The sequence below is a fragment of the Eucyclogobius newberryi genome, unplaced genomic scaffold, assembly GCF_026437365.1.
Source record: "Eucyclogobius newberryi isolate DKJ021-1_F unplaced genomic scaffold, fEucNew1.0.hap1 SCAF_6, whole genome shotgun sequence".
In the NCBI taxonomy this organism is placed as follows: domain Eukaryota; kingdom Metazoa; phylum Chordata; class Actinopteri; order Gobiiformes; family Gobiidae; genus Eucyclogobius; species Eucyclogobius newberryi.
This window is the reverse complement of record NW_027316278.1, coordinates 19,197,948-19,217,672: the sequence shown is the minus strand read 5'-3', so window position 1 is coordinate 19,217,672 and position 19,725 is coordinate 19,197,948. Positions and strand designations below refer to the sequence as shown.

Here is a 19,725-nt window from a genome sequence, read left to right as displayed (position 1 = left end):
ACGTAGATGAGTGAACTGTTTCGGTCCTTGGAGACACAGTAACTCCAGACTTAGGGGAACTTTTTGACACTTGAGTATATGATGTCGAGGAAAATGTATCAGGTAAAATAGTAGAGACTGAAGCTTGATGTGACACATCAACATGTTTACTAGTGGGGGAAAACGTAGATTTTTCAGTACTAAACAAAGATGAACCTGTGGGAGTTATTGAGCTTTTGCTTGATGTTTCACTTGTTGACTGGCTGGAAGTCTCATTGTCTGTTACTGAAGAGGAGTCAAAAGAACCTGTAGTGGCAGAATCCTCAGCAATTGTAAACGTGGGTTCCGATTCTCGTGTTACGGCTGAATCTGTTGTTGATTTTACTGTAGAGTCCTTTGATGACGATGGAGAAGTAATCCCAACAGAAATAGTTGGCCTTGACGAAAACATATCGGGAGTTGAGTCTCCTGATCCAGATACTTCTGATGAAGTGATAGTAGAAGCTACAGATGCCAAAGTTTGTTCACTTTTGGTACCAGTATCAGTTTCTTCAGAAGATGGTGTCGGTTTCTCAGTGCTGTACAGTGAAGACACGGGAGTGACTGTAGGCTGTAATGAAGTTGCTGTTTCAGTAGATGTTATTTTTGCTATTGAGTGGCTAATGGCTCCAGTGGAAATTCCTGCAGCTGTGGATGTGAACAAGCCTGGAGTTGTAGATGCAGTCAGCAGTGACTCTTTTGTTAAGTCATCAGTACTCTCTCCTGAACCCTCTGGCGTCATACCGCTGAGAAATGACGTTCCTTCAGGAAATAATGTTGTGCCGCTTGAAGGTGGGAGGGATTCTACCATTGAAGTTTGTTTGGAAATGTCATCTGTAAGAGTGGAAGTTTTAACGGAGGCCGCACTGAAGGATACAGTCCCATCAGACTCCCTAGAAAAATCCTCACTTGTGTCAACGGTGATTGTGGATTTGGTGGTCTCACCTGTAGTGACACTAACAGTTGGAAACACTGATGTCTTCTCAGAACTCATGACCACTGAACTAGTTGGAGACGCAGTGCCTTTGCTGGAAATATCGCTTGTGCTATCAGGTTGAAGTGTGGACAAAAACATTGTAGTTTTACTTGAACCATCGGCAGTATCAAACGTAGATGAGTGAACTGTTTCGGTCCTTGGAGACACAGTAACTCCAGACTTAGGGGAACTTTTTGGCACTTGAGTATATGATGTCGAGGAAAATGTATCAGGTAAAATAGTAGAGACTGAAGCTTGATGTGACACATCAACATGTTTACTAGTGGGGGAAAACGTAGATTTTTCAGTACTAAACAAAGATGAACCTGTGGGAGTTATTGAGCTTTTGCTTGATGTTTCACTTGTTGACTGGCTGGAAGTCTCATTGTCTGTTACTGAAGAGGAGTCAAAAGAACCTGTAGTGGCAGAATCCTCAGCAATTGTAAACGTGGGTTCCGATTCTCGTGTTACGGCTGAATCTGTTGTTGATTTTACTGTAGAGTCCTTTGATGACGATGGAGAAGTAATCCCAACAGAAATAGTTGGCCTTGACGAAAACATATCGGGAGTTGAGTCTCCTGATCCAGATACTTCTGATGAAGTGATAGTAGAAGCTACAGATGCCAAAGTTTGTTCACTTTTGGTACCAGTATCAGTTTCTTCAGAAGATGGTGTCGGTTTCTCAGTGCTGTACAGTGAAGACACGGGAGTGACTGTAGGCTGTAATGAAGTTGCTGTTTCAGTAGATGTTATTTTTGCTATTGAGTGGCTAATGGCTCCAGTGGAAATCCCTGCAGCTGTGGATGTGAACAAGCCTGGAGTTGTAGATGCAGTCAGCAGTGACTCTTTTGTTAAGTCATCAGTACTCTCTCCTGAACCCTCTGGCGTCATACCGCTGAGAAATGACGTTCCTTCAGGAAATAATGTTGTGCCGCTTGAAGGTGGGAGGGATTCTACCATTGAAGTTTGTTTGGAAATGTCATCTGTAAGAGTGGAAGTTTTAACGGAGGCCGCACTGAAGGATACAGTCCCATCAGACTCCCTAGAAAAATCCTCACTTGTGTCAACGGTGATTGTGGATTTAGTGGTCTCACCTGTAGTGACACTAACAGTTGGAAACACTGATGTCTTCTCAGAACTCATGACCACTGAACTAGTTGGAGACGCAGTGCCTTTGCTGGAAATATCGCTTGTGCTATCAGGTTGAAGTGTGGACAAAAACATTGTAGTTTTACTTGAACCATCGGCAGTATCAAACGTAGATGAGTGAACTGTTTCGGTCCTTGGAGACACAGTAACTCCAGACTTAGGGGAACTTTTTGGCACTTGAGTATATGATGTCGAGGAAAATGTATCAGGTAAAATAGTAGAGACTGAAGCTTGATGTGACACATCAACATGTTTACTAGTGGGGGAAAACGTAGATTTTTCAGTACTAAACAAAGATGAACCTGTGGGAGTTATTGAGCTTTTGCTTGATGTTTCACTTGTTGACTGGCTGGAAGTCTCATTGTCTGTTACTGAAGAAGAGTCAAAAGAACCTGTAGTGGCAGAATCCTCAGCAATTGTAAACGTGGGTTCCGATTCTTGTGTTACGGCTGAATCTGTTGTTGATTTTACTGCAGAGTCCTTTGATGACGATGGAGAAGTAATCCCAACAGAAATAGTTGGCCTTGACGAAAACATATCGGGAGTTGAGTCTCCTGATCCAGATACTTCTGATGAAGTGATAGTAGAAGCTACAGATGCCAAAGTTTGTTCACTTTTGGTACCAGTATCAGTTTCTTCAGAAGATGGTGTCGGTTTCTCAGTGCTGTACAGTGAAGACACGGGAGTGACTGTAGGCTGTGATGAAGTCGCTGTTTCAGTAGATGTTATTTTTGCTATTGAGTGGCTAATAGCTCCAGTGGAAATTCCTGCAGCTGTGGATGTGAACAAGCCTGGAGTTGTAGATGCAGTCAGCAGTGACTCTTTTGTTAAGTCATCAGTACTCTCTCCTGAACCCTCTGGCGTCATATCGCTGAGAAATGACGTTCCTTCAGGAAATAATGTTGTGCCGCTTGAAGGTGGGAGGGATTCTACCATTGAAGTTTGTTTGGAAATGTCATCTGTAAGAGTGGAAGTTTTAACGGAGGCCGCACTGAAGGATACAGTCCCATCAGACTCCCTAGAAAAATCCTCACTTGTGTCAACGGTGATTGTGGATTTGGTGGTCTCACCTGTAGTGACACTAACAGTTGGAAACACTGATGTCTTCTCAGAACTCATGACCACTGAACTAGTTGGAGACGCAGTGCCTTTGCTGGAAATATCGCTTGTGCTATCAGGTTGAAGTGTGGACAAAAACATTGTAGTTTTACTTGAACCATCGGCAGTATCAAACGTAGATGAGTGAACTGTTTCGGTCCTTGGAGACACAGTAACTCCAGACTTAGGGGAACTTTTTGGCACTTGAGTATATGATGTCGAGGAAAATGTATCAGGTAAAATAGTAGAGACTGAAGCTTGATGTGACACATCAACATGTTTACTAGTGGGGGAAAACGTAGATTTTTCAGTACTAAACAAAGATGAACCTGTGGGAGTTATTGAGCTTTTGCTTGATGCTTCACTTGTTGACTGGCTGGAAGTCTCATTGTCTGTTACTGAAGAAGAGTCAAAAGAACCTGTAGTGGCAGAATCCTCAGCAATTGTAAACGTGGGTTCCGATTCTTGTGTTACGGCTGAATCTGTTGTTGATTTTACTGCAGAGTCCTTTGATGACGATGGAGAAGTAATCCCAACAGAAATAGTTGGCCTTGACGAAAACATATCGGGAGTTGAGTCTCCTGATCCAGATACTTCTGATGAAGTGATAGTAGAAGCTACAGATGCCAAAGTTTGTTCACTTTTGGTACCAGTATCAGTTTCTTCAGAAGATGGTGTCGGTTTCTCAGTGCTGTACAGTGAAGACACGGGAGTGACTGTAGGCTGTGATGAAGTCGCTGTTTCAGTAGATGTTATTTTTGCTATTGAGTGGCTAATAGCTCCAGTGGAAATTCCTGCAGCTGTGGATGTGAACAAGCCTGGAGTTGTAGATGCAGTCAGCAGTGACTCTTTTGTTAAGTCATCAGTACTCTCTCCTGAACCCTCTGGCGTCATACCGCTGAGAAATGACGTTCCTTCAGGAAATAATGTTGTGCCGCTTGAAGGTGGGAGGGATTCTACCATTGAAGTTTGTTTGGAAATGTCATCTGTAAGAGTGGAAGTTTTAACGGAGGCCGCACTGAAGGATACAGTCCCATCAGACTCCCTAGAAAAATCCTCACTTGTGTCAACGGTGATTGTGGATTTGGTGGTCTCACCTGTAGTGACACTAACAGTTGGAAACACTGATGTCTTCTCAGAACTCATGACCACTGAACTAGTTGGAGACGCAGTGCCTTTGCTGGAAATATCGCTTGTGCTATCAGGTTGAAGTGTGGACAAAAACATTGTAGTTTTACTTGAACCATCGGCAGTATCAAACGTAGATGAGTGAACTGTTTCGGTCCTTGGAGACACAGTAACTCCAGACTTAGGGGAACTTTTTGGCACTTGAGTATATGATGTCGAGGAAAATGTATCAGGTAAAATAGTAGAGACTGAAGCTTGATGTGACACATCATCATGTTTACTAGTGGGGGAAAACGTAGATTTTTCAGTACTAAACAAAGATGAACCTGTGGGAGTTATTGAGCTTTTGCTTGATGTTTCACTTGTTGACTGGCTGGAAGTCTCATTGTCTGTTACTGAAGAGGAGTCAAAAGAACCTGTAGTGGCAGAATCCTCAGCAATTGTAAACGTGGGTTCCGATTCTCGTGTTACGGCTGAATCTGTTGTTGATTTTACTGTAGAGTCCTTTGATGACGATGGAGAAGTAATCCCAACAGAAATAGTTGGCCTCGACGAAAACATATCGGGAGTTGAGTCTCCTGATCCAGATACTTCTGATGAAGTGATAGTAGAAGCTACAGATGCCAAAAATTGTTCACTTTTGGTACCAGTATCAGTTTCTTCAGAAGATGGTGTCGGTTTCTCAGTGCTGTACAGTGAAGACACGGGAGTGACTGTAGGCTGTAATGAAGTCGCTGTTTCAGTAGATGTTATTTTTGCTATTGAGCGGCTAATAGCTCCAGTGGAAATTCCTGCAGCTGTGGATGTGAACAAGCCTGGAGTTGTAGATGCAGTCAGCAGTGACTCTTTTGTTAAGTCATCAGTACTCTCTCCTGAACCCTCTGGCGTCATACCGCTGAGAAATGACGTTCCTTCAGGAAATAATGTTGTGCCGCTTGAAGGTGGGAGGGATTCTACCATTGAAGTTTGTTTGGAAATGTCATCTGTAAGAGTGGAAGTTTTAACGGAGGCCGCACTGAAGGATACAGTCCCATCAGACTCCCTAGAAAAATCCTCACTTGTGTCAACGGTGATTGTGGATTTGGTGGTCTCACCTGTAGTGACACTAACAGTTGGAAACACAGATGTCTTCTCAGAACTCATGACCACTGAACTAGTTGGAGACGCAGTGCCTTTGCTGGAAATATCGCTTGTGCTATCAGGTTGAAGTGTGGACAAAAACATTGTAGTTTTACTTGAACCATCGGCAGTATCAAACGTAGATGAGTGAACTGTTTCGGTCCTTGGAGACACAGTAACTCCAGACTTAGGGGAACTTTTTGGCACTTGAGTATATGATGTCGAGGAAAATGTATCAGGTAAAATAGTAGAGACTGAAGCTTGATATGACACATCAACATGTTTACTAGTGGGGGAAAACGTAGATTTTTCAGTACTAAACAAAGATGAACCTGTGGGAGTTATTGAGCTTTTGCTTGATGTTTCACTTGTTGACTGGCTGGAAGTCTCATTGTCTGTTACTGAAGAGGAGTCAAAAGAACCTGTAGTGGCAGAATCCTCAGCAATTGTAAACGTGGGTTCCGATTCTCGTGTTACGGCTGAATCTGTTGTTGATTTTACTGTAGAGTCCTTTGATGACGATGGAGAAGTAATCCCAACAGAAATAGTTGGCCTTGACGAAAACATATCGGGAGTTGAGTCTCCTGATCCAGATACTTCTGATGAAGTGATAGTAGAAGCTACAGATGCCAAAGTTTGTTCACTTTTGGTACCAGTATCAGTTTCTTCAGAAGATGGTGTCGGTTTCTCAGTGCTGTACAGTGAAGACACGGGAGTGACTGTAGGCTGTAATGAAGTCGCTGTTTCAGTAGATGTTATTTTAGCTATTGAGTGGCTAATAGCAGTAGGAGTGACTCCAGCATGTAATGAATGGCTGGATGATGTACTTTCTAGTATACCAGATAAGTTAGGTTTCATAGACAGCCATTGCTCTGTGGATACTGTGAACTGTTTTGAAAAATTTGCAGATATTGTGGTTTTTACACTTGTTTTTATCTCTTCCATTACATTCTGAGTAGTTTTGGAAGAGTCAGTAGTTAGCGACTGTTTTGTAATACTCTCAGAAGATGTGTAGAGAGTCTGTGGAGTAGCTATTTTAATTTCCTCTGCAGCTCTGGGGCCAGGTGTGACTTTCAGGGCTATTGTACTGTCAGCTCTGGCTGTAGAAAACTCCACTACCGAAGACTCAGAGGACACATCTACCTTGTCTTTTAAAGATGTGGCAATGACAGTGGTAGTTTCCTTATCCATCATCACCACTGGAGATGTGGAAACCAGTAATTCAGTTGCTGTTGTGGAAACAGAATCAGGAGAGGTTGCAGTAACATCACTCAATGCCTCTGTGTCAGCCGCGAGAGTAGATTTCAGTGAACTAGATGTAGTGTACAATTGTGTGTGCCCTTCTGTGATTGGCTCGTTCGATTTAAAGGAGGTAGTTGGTTCAACAAATGGTGATGAATGCGAATCATAAACTTCTGTTGATTGCTGTGCTGATACAGTGGATCTTTCAACAATAGCGTCAGTCCAACTAAAATCAATCCTGGTAGATAATGTTCCTAGAGGGGTAACATTGGTCACTATTTGTGTACCTTTGGCTTCCTCGTTTTCTGATGTAGGTTCCAGGGTAATCTCATAGGTGTCATTTATAAAGATTATATTTTCAGTATTAGACACGGCAACTGGGGACATAAACTCTGGTTCTTGACTATCCATAACAGGCTCACCATCGGCTATAGAGGGTGTGCGATGATCAGACACAATTGGTATAGTGTGGGAATGTGGTTGATCAAATACATCTGAAAAAGAGATAAACCAACATGATAGCACACAGAAAAAATACATATTATAACTAATACTTAATTTGACATTTCTCGTAACATGAAAAAAACAATTCTGTTTAAAACGCATAATAAAGGTTGTATTCGAGGCAAACTTTAAAATAGTAGTAAACAGTAGTCAAGTCTAACACGTTCTTTCTTCTCTGTGTAGCTCTCACCACTCCTTCCCTTACCCACAAATTGGGACCTCATAGATTATGGGTTGTGAACTGGAACACCTGTAAATGCTTGCCTCTAGAATTAAGACACCTGTTAACAACCTAAACATGTCCTGGGAACTAAAGTAACTGTCCTAGTTGACCATACACCACACAACATATTGTATCAGGTAACAACAAATTTACAATAAATATTATTACTATTATCATTCAGTAATAGATTTACATTTATTGCAGAGCAGTAAGAACGGCTGACAATTCACCCCGTCACTATTCGCAATGTGTTGAAACCATATGTAACTCGTAAATATAATTTCATTTTGATCCATGGGTTTCAGAATTATGAGAAATTAGGATACTTTCCAAACCAATTACATTACATCAATTGTCAATATGAAAAAGAACTTAAGGAGGGAAAACATTTAGAACAAAATATTGTGTATCGCCTTACCTGAGTGTGTCTGGTGCAGGCCAAATGTGACTTGGCTTGATGACTCTTGACTGACCAGGAAAGGTGGGGATGTTGTCTGGGTTACCTGGGCAGAATACGTCTCTGTAGAGGTTGTGGATTCATCAGCAACAGGAATTCTACTATCAGACGTTATAGGCAAAGTTGTAGACTCAGTGGAAGGAATTCTTTGTGATGATGTAGTTGTTATTATGTGGAAGGGGTCCAGAATAGGAGGATTTTCATTCTCATCAAAGGAAACAGTGGTTGTCAAAGGAACTTCAGAAGATGAAGAAGACGTTTCGATCATCTCACTTGTCACTTCGGCTGATGATGTTATGTTTGCAGGGTCAGAGGTCAGATCTGTGCTATTAGCCGGAATAGCTTTGTCTAATGTGCCCTCAGCAGACATGGGTTCAGTATTATGTGAATCATCTGGCAAGAGGACATCAGGTTGCAATGTGCTTATTTCGATCACTGAGTGGTCATCCAGATCAGACACAGGCTCTGTGATGTCTGTAGTGTGTGAAGTTTCAGGGAATACGTCACCGCGAGGAACAGAGTCCACAAAGATTACCTCTGTAAACTCGTCAATATCAAAATCTGTAAAACTCTCTGTCAATGTCTCAGTCGCCTCCTCATACTCGTCTCTTATGGTGGGGGCAGATGTGGTGAATAACTCTTCTTGTTCTGTGGGAGTGGGACGGGCCGGGGCCATACTGGTCGAAAACATAGACGGTGGAACTGAGCTCTCAGGGGAAGGTGTTTCTTCTGTGGTGGTCACGGTGGTGGTACTTGCCTCCAATAGAGGGATTGAGGTGCTGGCAGTGGTACTGGGTGCCGCAATGAAGACATCGACAAGTGAAGTTTGATTTATAGTTTCACTCCATCCTGTAAAAATAGCAAATAAATCATCATAAACATAAAAAATAATGTTCACCTCCTCAAAAACATTTAAAAAACACTTTAAGTATTTATACTATACTATACTATACTATACTATACTATACTATATTAAATACAATTTCATTAGACTGAACTGGGCGGCTTTAAACATTCAAAACGATGTCTAAGATAAACTTATAAACCAAAATATTAATATATTTTTTTAATATCTCATTATAACAGTATGATTACATATTTGTACATATTATTATCTAAATACATATTATCAAAATCTACCTATTTGTTACCCTGCTGTGATGAACGCAGCACTATGGTAACTTTTAAACTTGTAAATGGTAAATAAAAATGGTCACATTTATATAGCGCTTTTCTACCGTCAAGGTACTCAAAGCGCTTTACATCAAGGAACCAGTCACCCATTCACACACACATTCACACCCCAGATATACGCAGACACTGGGGGGCAAGTTGGGTTAAGTGTCTTGCCCAAGGACACAACGGCAGTATTCACATGAGGCAGCTGCGATCGCACCGCCAACCTGCGGGCCAGTGGATCTGACCGCTCTGACTGAGCGGGGAGTCGAACCGCCGACCTTTGGATCAGAAGACGAGCACTCTACCACTGAGTGCAATATAACAAACACATAAGATGACGGCTGGTTTAGCGGTTCTGAACATCTCACTAAATGTTTCTACTGCTTTCAAATAACAACATGCCAGCTGCTGTAGGTAAGAAAAGCCAACTTGCTTTAAAGATGAATATATATATATATATATATATATATATATATATATATATATATATATATATATATATATATATATATATATATATATATATATATATATATATATATATATATATATATATATATATATATATATATATATATATATATATATATATATATATATATATATATATATATATATATATATACATATACATATACATATACATATACATATACATATACATATACATATACATATACATATACATATACATACATACATACACACTTCTACATTCACCCGTAAAATAAACAGAAAATAGTCACACTTAAATCTGAATTATTTTGAACGTCTTTTTGATACTCATTGCGCACAGGAAAAAGTAGGTAGTTTACCATTAACAACATGTCCTGTGTTCTTGTGGGACAATCCTGTTAAGATGCATTTTGGTGTGGGAAAGCAGAAACTTAAAGAAGGGCATAGTGCTATGCTATGTGTTTAAATACAACACCAGTTGAAGAGCTGACATGGGATACACAAAGCAGGAGGTGAGGTTTGCTGGTTTGTGTGCCCTCTGAACTCCGTGGAGACTTATCACAGTGAGATTGAGCATGGCTTGGGGCAGTAAATGCTGGGGCTTATCTACTCAGTCCCTCATTTGTAAAGATGGAAAGAGCAGGTCAGGGGTCACTAAGGATGACTGAATTTAGAAGTCCAGCAGTAGCTATGGCCATTATCCAAACGTCTGGTCTGATAAGTACAAGTGAGAATGACAGAGGGCAAACACGACAGCGGAAATTAGAGGAGAAAGGGAAGTGAAAAGAACGAGATAGTAACACCACAGGTGTGTTTTAATTAGCCTATTCAGATGAATGTGCATTAAGCAAGGATGTACAGACTTTGCAATCTTAAATCAAGCATGCCAAAAGACAGGGATTCTTTTTCTCTCAACATTTAAATGTTGGAATTATTTGGATTTTTGTACAAATGGAGCAGAGAAGAAAAAAAAATCAAAGGGTGGAGGAGAAAATGAGATGAGATCATAGTTCTCCACAGTTCAGGACTGAAAGAGTTTTCTAACTCCCAATTCACGTCAAACATACATGTGTTATTTCAGAAATAACTGTGCAAATTATAAGCATGATAAAGAAAAAAAAATAGGCTTACCTTTAAAACAGTATGCTCCAAGCCTTGTATTTACGCCTGGGAAACCTGTTTGGTTTCTATGGCGATACATGGTTCTAACACCAAGTAGGCCTCCACCGCACTGTATTCTGGGCACAGAAACAGGGTATCGTGCACTGCCATCAGATAGCCAGCCATAGTCACATTGGTCAAGGCCTTGTCGCCATGCAGCGTGGAGCTGCCCAGGACTTGCAAGAACAGAGTTTCTCTGATTACACTCTTCTTTGGCTTCCTCTAAAGTCATCTTCTTTGTCACAGGGGCATAGAACACTTCACCTAAGTATAAACAACAACAATTGATCAATTCATCGGCAATAAAACTAAATCAATTAAATGGTATCCTTTAAAGGGTCATTTAAGGTTTCAAAAGGCCTGAAAAACTAACTCCCACATTTCAGTGTGCACATTACAAATCTTTTCATAAAATGATTGTGAGGACTGTCTGGAGCACTTATATACATTGGCAATGTATATTAGTGCTCCAGACTGGTTGGTCCATTAGAATGTGCCATGGTTCTTTGTCCAGAACAGCTGTGATGTGAATCTAATACTACTCTAAAACATAACATTCATCTCTGTATTATGCTTGCAAAAACAGAGACAACAACTGATCGAAACAATCCTGTGTGATGAAATTATGACAGCATGTTTTGAGTTGGTCAGGGTGTAACTGTTCAAAATCCCATGCTGTATTTTTAATTCCATAATTTACCCTGGCGCTGAGATTAACAAATGGATCCCAAATATAATTTCTTCCCCATTTCCCGCTTAAATTAAAATTGCTGTGTCACTACAAAGGGCAAATATTGCTCTACAACAGCTGTGGACCTTTTTACATGAAAACTTCTGTTCCAATTATCGGTCTGGGGCATCCTACAGTCTTACACAGTATAATAGCAAAATAATATAAAAAACAGATCATAAAAATAACACAGTAAATACAGTAAATAATGAGTTATGATTCTTAAATCTGGGTGTGCAAATTAAGTATGTAAATTGTAGGGTATTTTGTTTTTTTTATTTCAAATTTCATAGACGTGACCAATATAATATATTGGTCACGTCTATTATGTCCCCACATGTTCAAGTCAAATATGGATTTAGTTATGTGGATTTATTCTTGATTACATTAGAAACATGGATATGATGGCCAAGTTGTATGTGTTGTCATTTGATGTTTTGGTTGTCAAGACAATTATCATCAGAAAGCAGAGTGAGCCTCGCCTAAGGTGACCACCTCGAATGGTAGAAAAAGAGGGAAAAGTAGTTTAATGTGGTGGGACATTGAAGAACGTACTCTATGAATTTAAGGTCATGTATAATAACTGCAATAATAACATATGACTGTAGGTTTTTTTTTTTAAATCGTAACGCACAGAGAGACATTGTATTAGCAATAGGTGCTAATATATCAAGACCCAAAAAGCCAGTAAAAGCCAGATGTATTTTTGTCGGAGAAAAAAGTGGAACATTCTCAATAATAAGTGGAACAAGAGGGACAGGTCACTTCTGGTCCTGTTCTAATACTCTTGTGCATGTCAAATATGCATTCATCAACGAGGATCTGCGCAGGGCATCCCAGTTCTTTAGAATGTTTTGATCTGCACTTCACATCCCATTTCTCTGCGCGCGTCCAACAAGTGTGGAGCGTTGTGGGAGCTTGTACTTTAGCAACTTAGCAGTGAGTGTTAACTGTGTAAAGTAGAAAGGAATGCCTTAATACTTAAACTGATAACTATCTTAATAATTATTTGAAATAAAAACTGTCCAGGTTACACACTGTAAAAATGTCAAACCTTGTTCTTATTTGTTTGTGTACAATTCAGCAAATAATCAAGCCTGGGATAGACTGTGACTTTCTAATTAATTTGAAGTGCCTATGATTTTATTTATACCTGTAAACTATATTTTTACACCAATCAAGTAGGTATTTGTGGAGAAAATGTTGAAAAATCTGTAGAAAATAACCAGTCAAAGTTTATACATAATTTACACAAAGGAAACTTTTTTTTTTGACTCTCTAAACATTGATATAACAAAATAAAGGTGCTGTCATGTATTTGTATTTGTAAAATAATTTGTTTATTTGTTTTAGCCCAGTCTTTGCTGGGTAATTTCCTAGTGTGATATCATGAATTACAAACAGGAAGTGAAATTCTAAACGTAAAAAAAATGCAATTCTTTGATAATTTTTTTTTAAAGATGTAAAAATATATTAATCTTAACTGCATTTTGGTTCATTGAGTAGTCCAACCTGTCAGAGGCCATTTAACTTCAGTTTAGCAACACAGACGGGATGTTTTACCTTGTCCCGCTCATTACGCTCTGGACTGTCCTAAGCGTTTCATGCCAAACATGTCACTAATGTAGATAAATGTAAACTTCAAAGGAAATGTGTAGAAATCCCTGCTGTGAGTTATGCAGCAAATGCAAATGATTAAACAGGTCAAACATAGTGGACTCAAAGAAATCTTCTAACTACTGAAATATGGCTTGTGAATATTTGAAACTTTCTGTGTGTATGGTAATAGTGCTGCACTAAATATGAATGAAGCTTCAGTGGGATGTTGAGCTTTAGGGCTGACATTGGTAGCTCATATTTACCACCCCCTGCCCCCTCGAGCACTCACACGGTTCATGCCCTTTCAGAACATGAACATGGGGTCTCTCTGATCAGAATTCTTTCTACCAAAACAACAACACATGCAGCCAATCATGAACCAGTTTAAGTGCAGCCTCTGCAGCACAGTGAGGGTCAGGAGCTCCACATGAGGCCTGACCACATACTGAGAAGGAGAAAAAGATGTCCTCTATCTGCAGGTTAAGGCACTGGCAGCACAGGTTCAGCTGTGATTGTAGTTCCTTTTTTAATCCAGACAGAGTGCAGGATAACTCCCTCCCTAATTCAAAGAAGTTGAGATATATCTCCAGTGACTAAAGGGAGTGGTGATGCTCTCTGGTTGACACCAGAGCAGACATCTGTTCAAATGCCATAGTTCAGAATATTTGTCTTTGTGCTCTGTAACAGTTACTGTACTGTGAACAATAGATATATCTACAGAGAATTTTAATTGAACATTGTACATTTTTGGCTTTTTTTTTGTATTTGAGAGTAGTGATTTGTGATTAACTTACCATCGAGTTTGTCGACATAACAGTAGACATCGTATCTGTCCGATGGCTTACGCAGCCCATACGTCCTCACGCCAGGTTTAGATTTGAGGTTTCCATAGCAGCCCTTTCTTGGTTGTGTAATTGGGTATCTAAATAAAATGGACCATTAGATTAAGTGTATACATAATTATGATGATATTTGTGATAATCGATTTGACAAACCTTACGGTCTGGTCAGCAATCCATCCAGCATCACACTGATCAAAGCCGTCCTCATAGGCTGCTTTTAGCTGTTCATATGTGGCAATGGAGGCCCCAACGTCCTGACAGGCTTGAATAGCTTTCGGGTAGTCTAGAGTGTACCTGCTTGTGCTCGCACGGTAGTGAAAGACGACACCTAGCAAAAGATGAATAAATAAATGAATACACTTTTGAAAATTAAATAAGAGGGTTTGTGTTCTAAAAAGTCTGGAACTCATTCATTTTTTTCAGTGCTGTAAATTACCATGAACGTCCCATAAAGCACACATCATTCATGAAATAATTGTCACTCTCAGCCTCTTTGGAAAGGAAACTTTGCAATAAACAAAAGGACAAGTGACATACTCAGCACTTACCACAAACGAATAAGATAAGTGCAGCTGATTCCATTCCACTGAAATCCCCATATTTGTGGACACTAAATTGACGTAAAACCTATGATTTATAGACCTAATTAACTTGCAGATATTTGGAAAGCCGTTTTGCAGTGTTAACTAGTGTAAACCAAAAGTATTTCAGAGTTCCCCACCCTGCTTACGTTTTCTACATCCCATACATGAGTTACATCTCCCAGAACACTGTCTCTGTCAAAGCAGCTTGTATCTTAGACTGTAATTACACTAGTTAAAGCTTTATAATAACCAGAAAAAAACTGTATAATTTGTAACTCTGGAATAGTGCTGCACTATCATATCATTTTGAGCACGGACTTATTTTAATGCACAAGGTTAGACAGCACAAGAGTAAGATAAAATTCTTTACAAAGTGAAATTTGTTGATTGGCTCAAAAAATAAACAAAATGTGTGATTATTGTATGTAACTACTAGGTAATGAAGGGGCATCCTGGGCTCATGTTTACTTTTCTATCACCATCTGTACTGTGTTTCAATACTACTCAACAAGCTTGAAACCTCCCATGTAGAGAGAGCCACATGAAGAATAATAAAAGCTCTCACCGCTGACATCCAGGTTAACGGTGTCCCGCGTGTCCTCGATGCCATTCATGACCTCACATCGATATGTGCCGGCATCACTGGCAAGTAGTTTCACCATTGTCAAAGAGGCATCACCAACGTCCTCAGGGTGACTGGGCACTGACACCCGGTTGCGATAGCTGGAGCCAATCTTGATAACCCCATTTTGTGCCACTAGCACAGTGGATTCGGAATATGAATCTATTCTGGTCCATTTGATACGCAGATAATCTCTGTTATAAATGATTGTTTCATTTGGACTGATGATTGGGGCTGAGGTTGGGATTGTGGAAAAGAAGCAGGGAAGCGTCACCTTTCCTGAGAGCAAGCCTTGGACGGGCCTGATTATGGATAGAGCGTTGGTAGCTGTAAGGTATTAAAAAAAAGAATATCACAAATTGTTACATCACTGTTAAATCACTAATTTCTTTATATAAGTAGACATTTGTTTATTCAAGAGTAGAGGAGTTCGTTTGTTGACAGGGTGTGTGAAATACACCCAGACTAATAAAAAAAACATGCATCATGTCCTGAAACACGCTGATGGAAAGTCAAACCTCATCCTGACAACGTTGGGTGTGGGAACCATTTAACACTGCATATGCACAACATGTTTATAGAAAGGTCAAGATCATTTTCGTGTTACACTTACTTCGCCTCATGTTAGAAAAACGTGTGAGATATGGACTGTTGAGTGATTTAATTTACTGTGTAACCACTGAAATATACTAAAAATACTCTGAAAGTGATTCGAGATCAGATTGTTATTTTTTGTTCTCAATGGGTGAGGGGGAAAAGATGTGGACTCTGCTGGAGATGCAGCAGCGGCAGTGGGACAGTGCCCAGGGGTGTGTGAGCTACAAGAGAGGGCTTTATCTAGTCAAGAGCCAGCTGTACAGCCTGCAAGCACACAACGTGTCAATCATAGCCTGAGAGCCACCCAGGCACTAGTGGGATAGGTGTGACACACAAATGGAGCAAGAAATCAGTTTTTCAAGTCACATGATACAAAAGTAATAGTTGTTTTTTACACTTACCTGTGGCAGAGGCAGCTTCACAGAGGCAATATAACCACAGGATATGCTTTATATTTAGTAACATCTGTCAAGATAAAACAAGAACTCTGTCAAAAGTTTATTTTCTGTCAATGACTAACAATAATTAGTGCTGCAAGTAATGCAAGTAAAAGCAGGCAACTTTATTAGGCTACAACATATAGGCTTTTATAATATTACATGATAAGTTCTGGCGCATGATGTCTGGAGCACTTAGAGCTGTGGGTGCCGCACAGACAGAGGGGCCAGACTGTATAAGCACTAAAACTAACAATATCAAAAAGAACACTGTATTAATCAGAAATAATAGACTATATCTGAGGGTGAACTATACATGGAAATAGCCTTCTATTCCCCCCAAATTTGACCTCAAATATCAAATTAGAAATGAAATCTCCTTCAAAGTCGTTCATAGGTGAGTTGGTTAAAATGACGCGCAGGGAAAAAACTCATCGTGGATGTTGACAACCAAATATTTGGTTGGTGAGACTTCAGCGTCTTATGGCCTATCAAATGATCAAAAAGCCTAGCAGGATAGTACAGAAGTCACTTTATGAATATAAGGTATTCAGAAGGCTGAAGTAACAGACAAACTGTGGCGCGGAGATGCGCCTTTGCTCCGACACTTAAAGGTTATGTGAGGACAGCGCGGCATCACCGGCTTCGCTAAACTTACACTATCAGCCACCTAACTACATTTACATTTACTTCTATCAATAAAAGCATTTATTTCAACTTTTCAACATTGACCAACTGTATTTATGCGTACACGAAGAGACTTGTGTAGCCTAATTGTAACTTAAGACGAGTTCAATTCAATTCATTAATGGAGAAAGTAGCCTACTCACCATGAAAGCCGTTTTATTCCATAAGATGAAACGAGACCTAGCTGTAACTATATCCAGTACGTCCCAGTGCGTAAAACAGATCCAACTGTCCGGTCCGAAACACCAGCGCACCTCCTGACGCGCACTTTCCCTTGATTTGATAGTCCGGTGACAGGCTCCTGGCTGTGGCTCCTGGCTGTGGCTCCTGGCTGGAGGACCGACTGCACTGAGACAGAGGGGACAACGTGCTGGAGAGCAACAAGTTGGATTTTGTCTGAAGGCACCCTGTTATTTCGTCAGGGTTAGAGAGGAGGGGCAGCGCACCCATCAAAAAGTGAAGGGGACACCTGGGGGAGGGAGAAAAGTACTCTGCAGCTGGGGTTCAACCACAGCCAATCAGAGAGTCCAAATTAACTGAACAGGTAGGCTAGTGATTAAGTAGAGAAAGTGGGAAATGTGAAATAAGTGGCTGTTACCATGGCTTTAATATGTTGTAATGTAATGTAAAAATTATGATAATAAGTCTAATGTATGGTCCAATTACTTCATTGTGGGTAATGTGTCAGCTGCATGCCTCAAGAGGACAGGTTTTCTAAGGCTCTGCCAGTGCTGCTGATGATATCTATATTATCATATAAGTGGAGGGTCAGTGTGTAAAATGGGAGGCAGAGGCAGTGTGGAGCTGCATTTGTAATCTGTTTTCTGACAATGATACTTCCTCCAAATCAGAATTTTTGAAACACTGTAGTCTTCCAACCATGCAAGCACTTGGCATTTTGTTACAATAATGAATGTTTCTCTAATCTCTAATGTCTCAAGGACAGTCTATCTCATAGTAAGTGATAGAAGTTTGACTTGTTGGTCACTTTTAAATCAGACCTAGTGAAGGTACAGCAGTCACAGACTTGCACTGGACGAGACTAATTGTTGCAAATCATGGGCTGTGCTCTCTGACCGCTCATTCCAGCTGACACCTAAAGCAGGGGTTAGCAGCTTATGACACAGGGACACTTCTAAAAAACCCTGGGCCCTTGTAAAAGTCATGTGTCTTCACCTGTGTGCATTGTAATCATCTCAACACTAGCACCGATTACCAGACTGCTTCTTCCCTGTTTTACCGGAGGCGTCTGGATAACAGGATGGGAAACCTCGGAGATGACAATGAGTATAATCAGAGGTTAGCTAATTCCAAAATCAGGAGGCCATGATTGGAAATTCATGCTATTAGTGTGGCACAAATGATACATGAAAAAGCCAAGGAGACCGTTTAAACCTGAACAATACAGTGACTATTTTAATTTAAAGGTGCACTATGTAACTTTTCTGGTGGTCTCTTTAAGATCTGCCTGTATATGCCACTGTATGGTATTACACTTACCTATCCTGCATTTATTAACGACCTGTAACTTGACATGATGGTTTCTCCATGGCATTAGATAGTTTAATGCCATAGAGTAGGATAGATCAGAGCAAAACGGTAACATCTCCATGGAGACAAGAAGGTGGCGGACAAGAAAAGGGAAGTGAAAGAATACTATTATTGATATTTTTACTGCTCATGATAGTCATATTATTGATATTTAGTTTAAAGTTACAAGCTTTAAAAATTCATCTTCTTTAAGGTCGATTTTTTGGCACCAAATCTGAGTCTCATTTCTTCGTGGCATGGACTGTCGATTAGTCCTGCCACGTATCAATCATAGAACTCACCTACCGCTCACCTGCAGCCTTGTTCTGGCTCGTGCCGCTCGTCTCCAGGAGAGCAGCACGTTTCCCCGTGTCTAAGCGCATGGATCTATCATAATATAGTTCCCTCAGTGTACGGGACAAAACTAAAGACAGAGAAAGACAGTTCGAGCTGACTCAGAAGAGACGGAAATCTATGGGAGACGAGAGATGCGATGCGATCCGTCGCGCTAATAAACCAACGCACTTTGCTTTTTTGTGTGTCCGCACCTTCCGCCTGAGTTCTCAAATCGTGCGTTCTATGACTGGTACTTGGCAGGACTAATCGGCAGTCCACGCCACGAGGAAATGAGACACAGATTTGGGCAAAAAAATCATCCATTACGCCTTTGAGTAAGTCAGTAAAAGTTCAGAGATGCAGGTTACAAACTGCTACGTAAAACCTCCCTACTGTATGTATAACGACGACCTGCAGTTGTTTTTTGGTGCCTATAAATTACTGACTCATGCAGTCAGTTAGCAAGTGTTTGATCCTGGAGAGGCGCCGTGTGGGCCCCACAAGACACCACATATCACATGACCAATAAAGACGTCCTGCGTCCGGTACCATGCCATCGCAGACAGCATAAAACAGTTATGTTTCTGCAACTCAGCTCGATCCTTTGAATTATCTAACCCAAACTTTTCAGGCTGAGACCCTGAAAATACCTATGCAACAGACACAGAATCCCAACATAAAACATGCTGCATTTAGTTTAATGTTGTTTATTGTGTCACTTGCCCGGATTTCACAAAAATATAGTGTTGTATATCAAATAATTGATTAAATACAGTTTCATTATTTTTACTAATGTATTATATGAAATAATCTTGCCACTTCCCGTGACCCCCACTTTGGGAACCACTGATCTATGCACCCAGCTGAGATTTAATACCGTGAACATTTTGTAGGCATTCAACAAACATCAAATAAAGATGCAAACAGCAGCTTGATCAATGTGAAACAAACTGCAGTACTTTCCCAGCATCCAGTGAACAAGTTTGTGGATTTATTTAGCAAGCAAATCCCCAATTTAAGGCATAAAATGTGGTAAAATGAAGTTGCCTCG

The 19,725-nt window shown here is 40.3% G+C and overlaps 1 protein-coding gene across 1 annotated transcript in view; it reads right to left on the bottom strand.

Annotated features, from left to right (window-relative positions):
• Positions 1-15,710, bottom strand: part of vcana (versican a) — a 40,280-nt gene extending 24,570 nt beyond the window's left edge. The window contains exons 1-5 of the mRNA XM_072433875.1: positions 15,701-15,710; positions 15,031-15,414; positions 14,035-14,209; positions 13,834-13,961; positions 10,681-10,974 (exon numbers count right to left, since the gene is read on the bottom strand). Of these exons, the coding sequence (XP_072289976.1) occupies positions 10,681-10,974; positions 13,834-13,961; positions 14,035-14,209; positions 15,031-15,414; positions 15,701-15,710 (991 nt within the window). The remainder of the gene's footprint in view (positions 1-10,680; positions 10,975-13,833; positions 13,962-14,034; positions 14,210-15,030; positions 15,415-15,700) is intronic.
• Between the last annotated feature and the right edge of the window lie 4,015 nt (positions 15,711-19,725).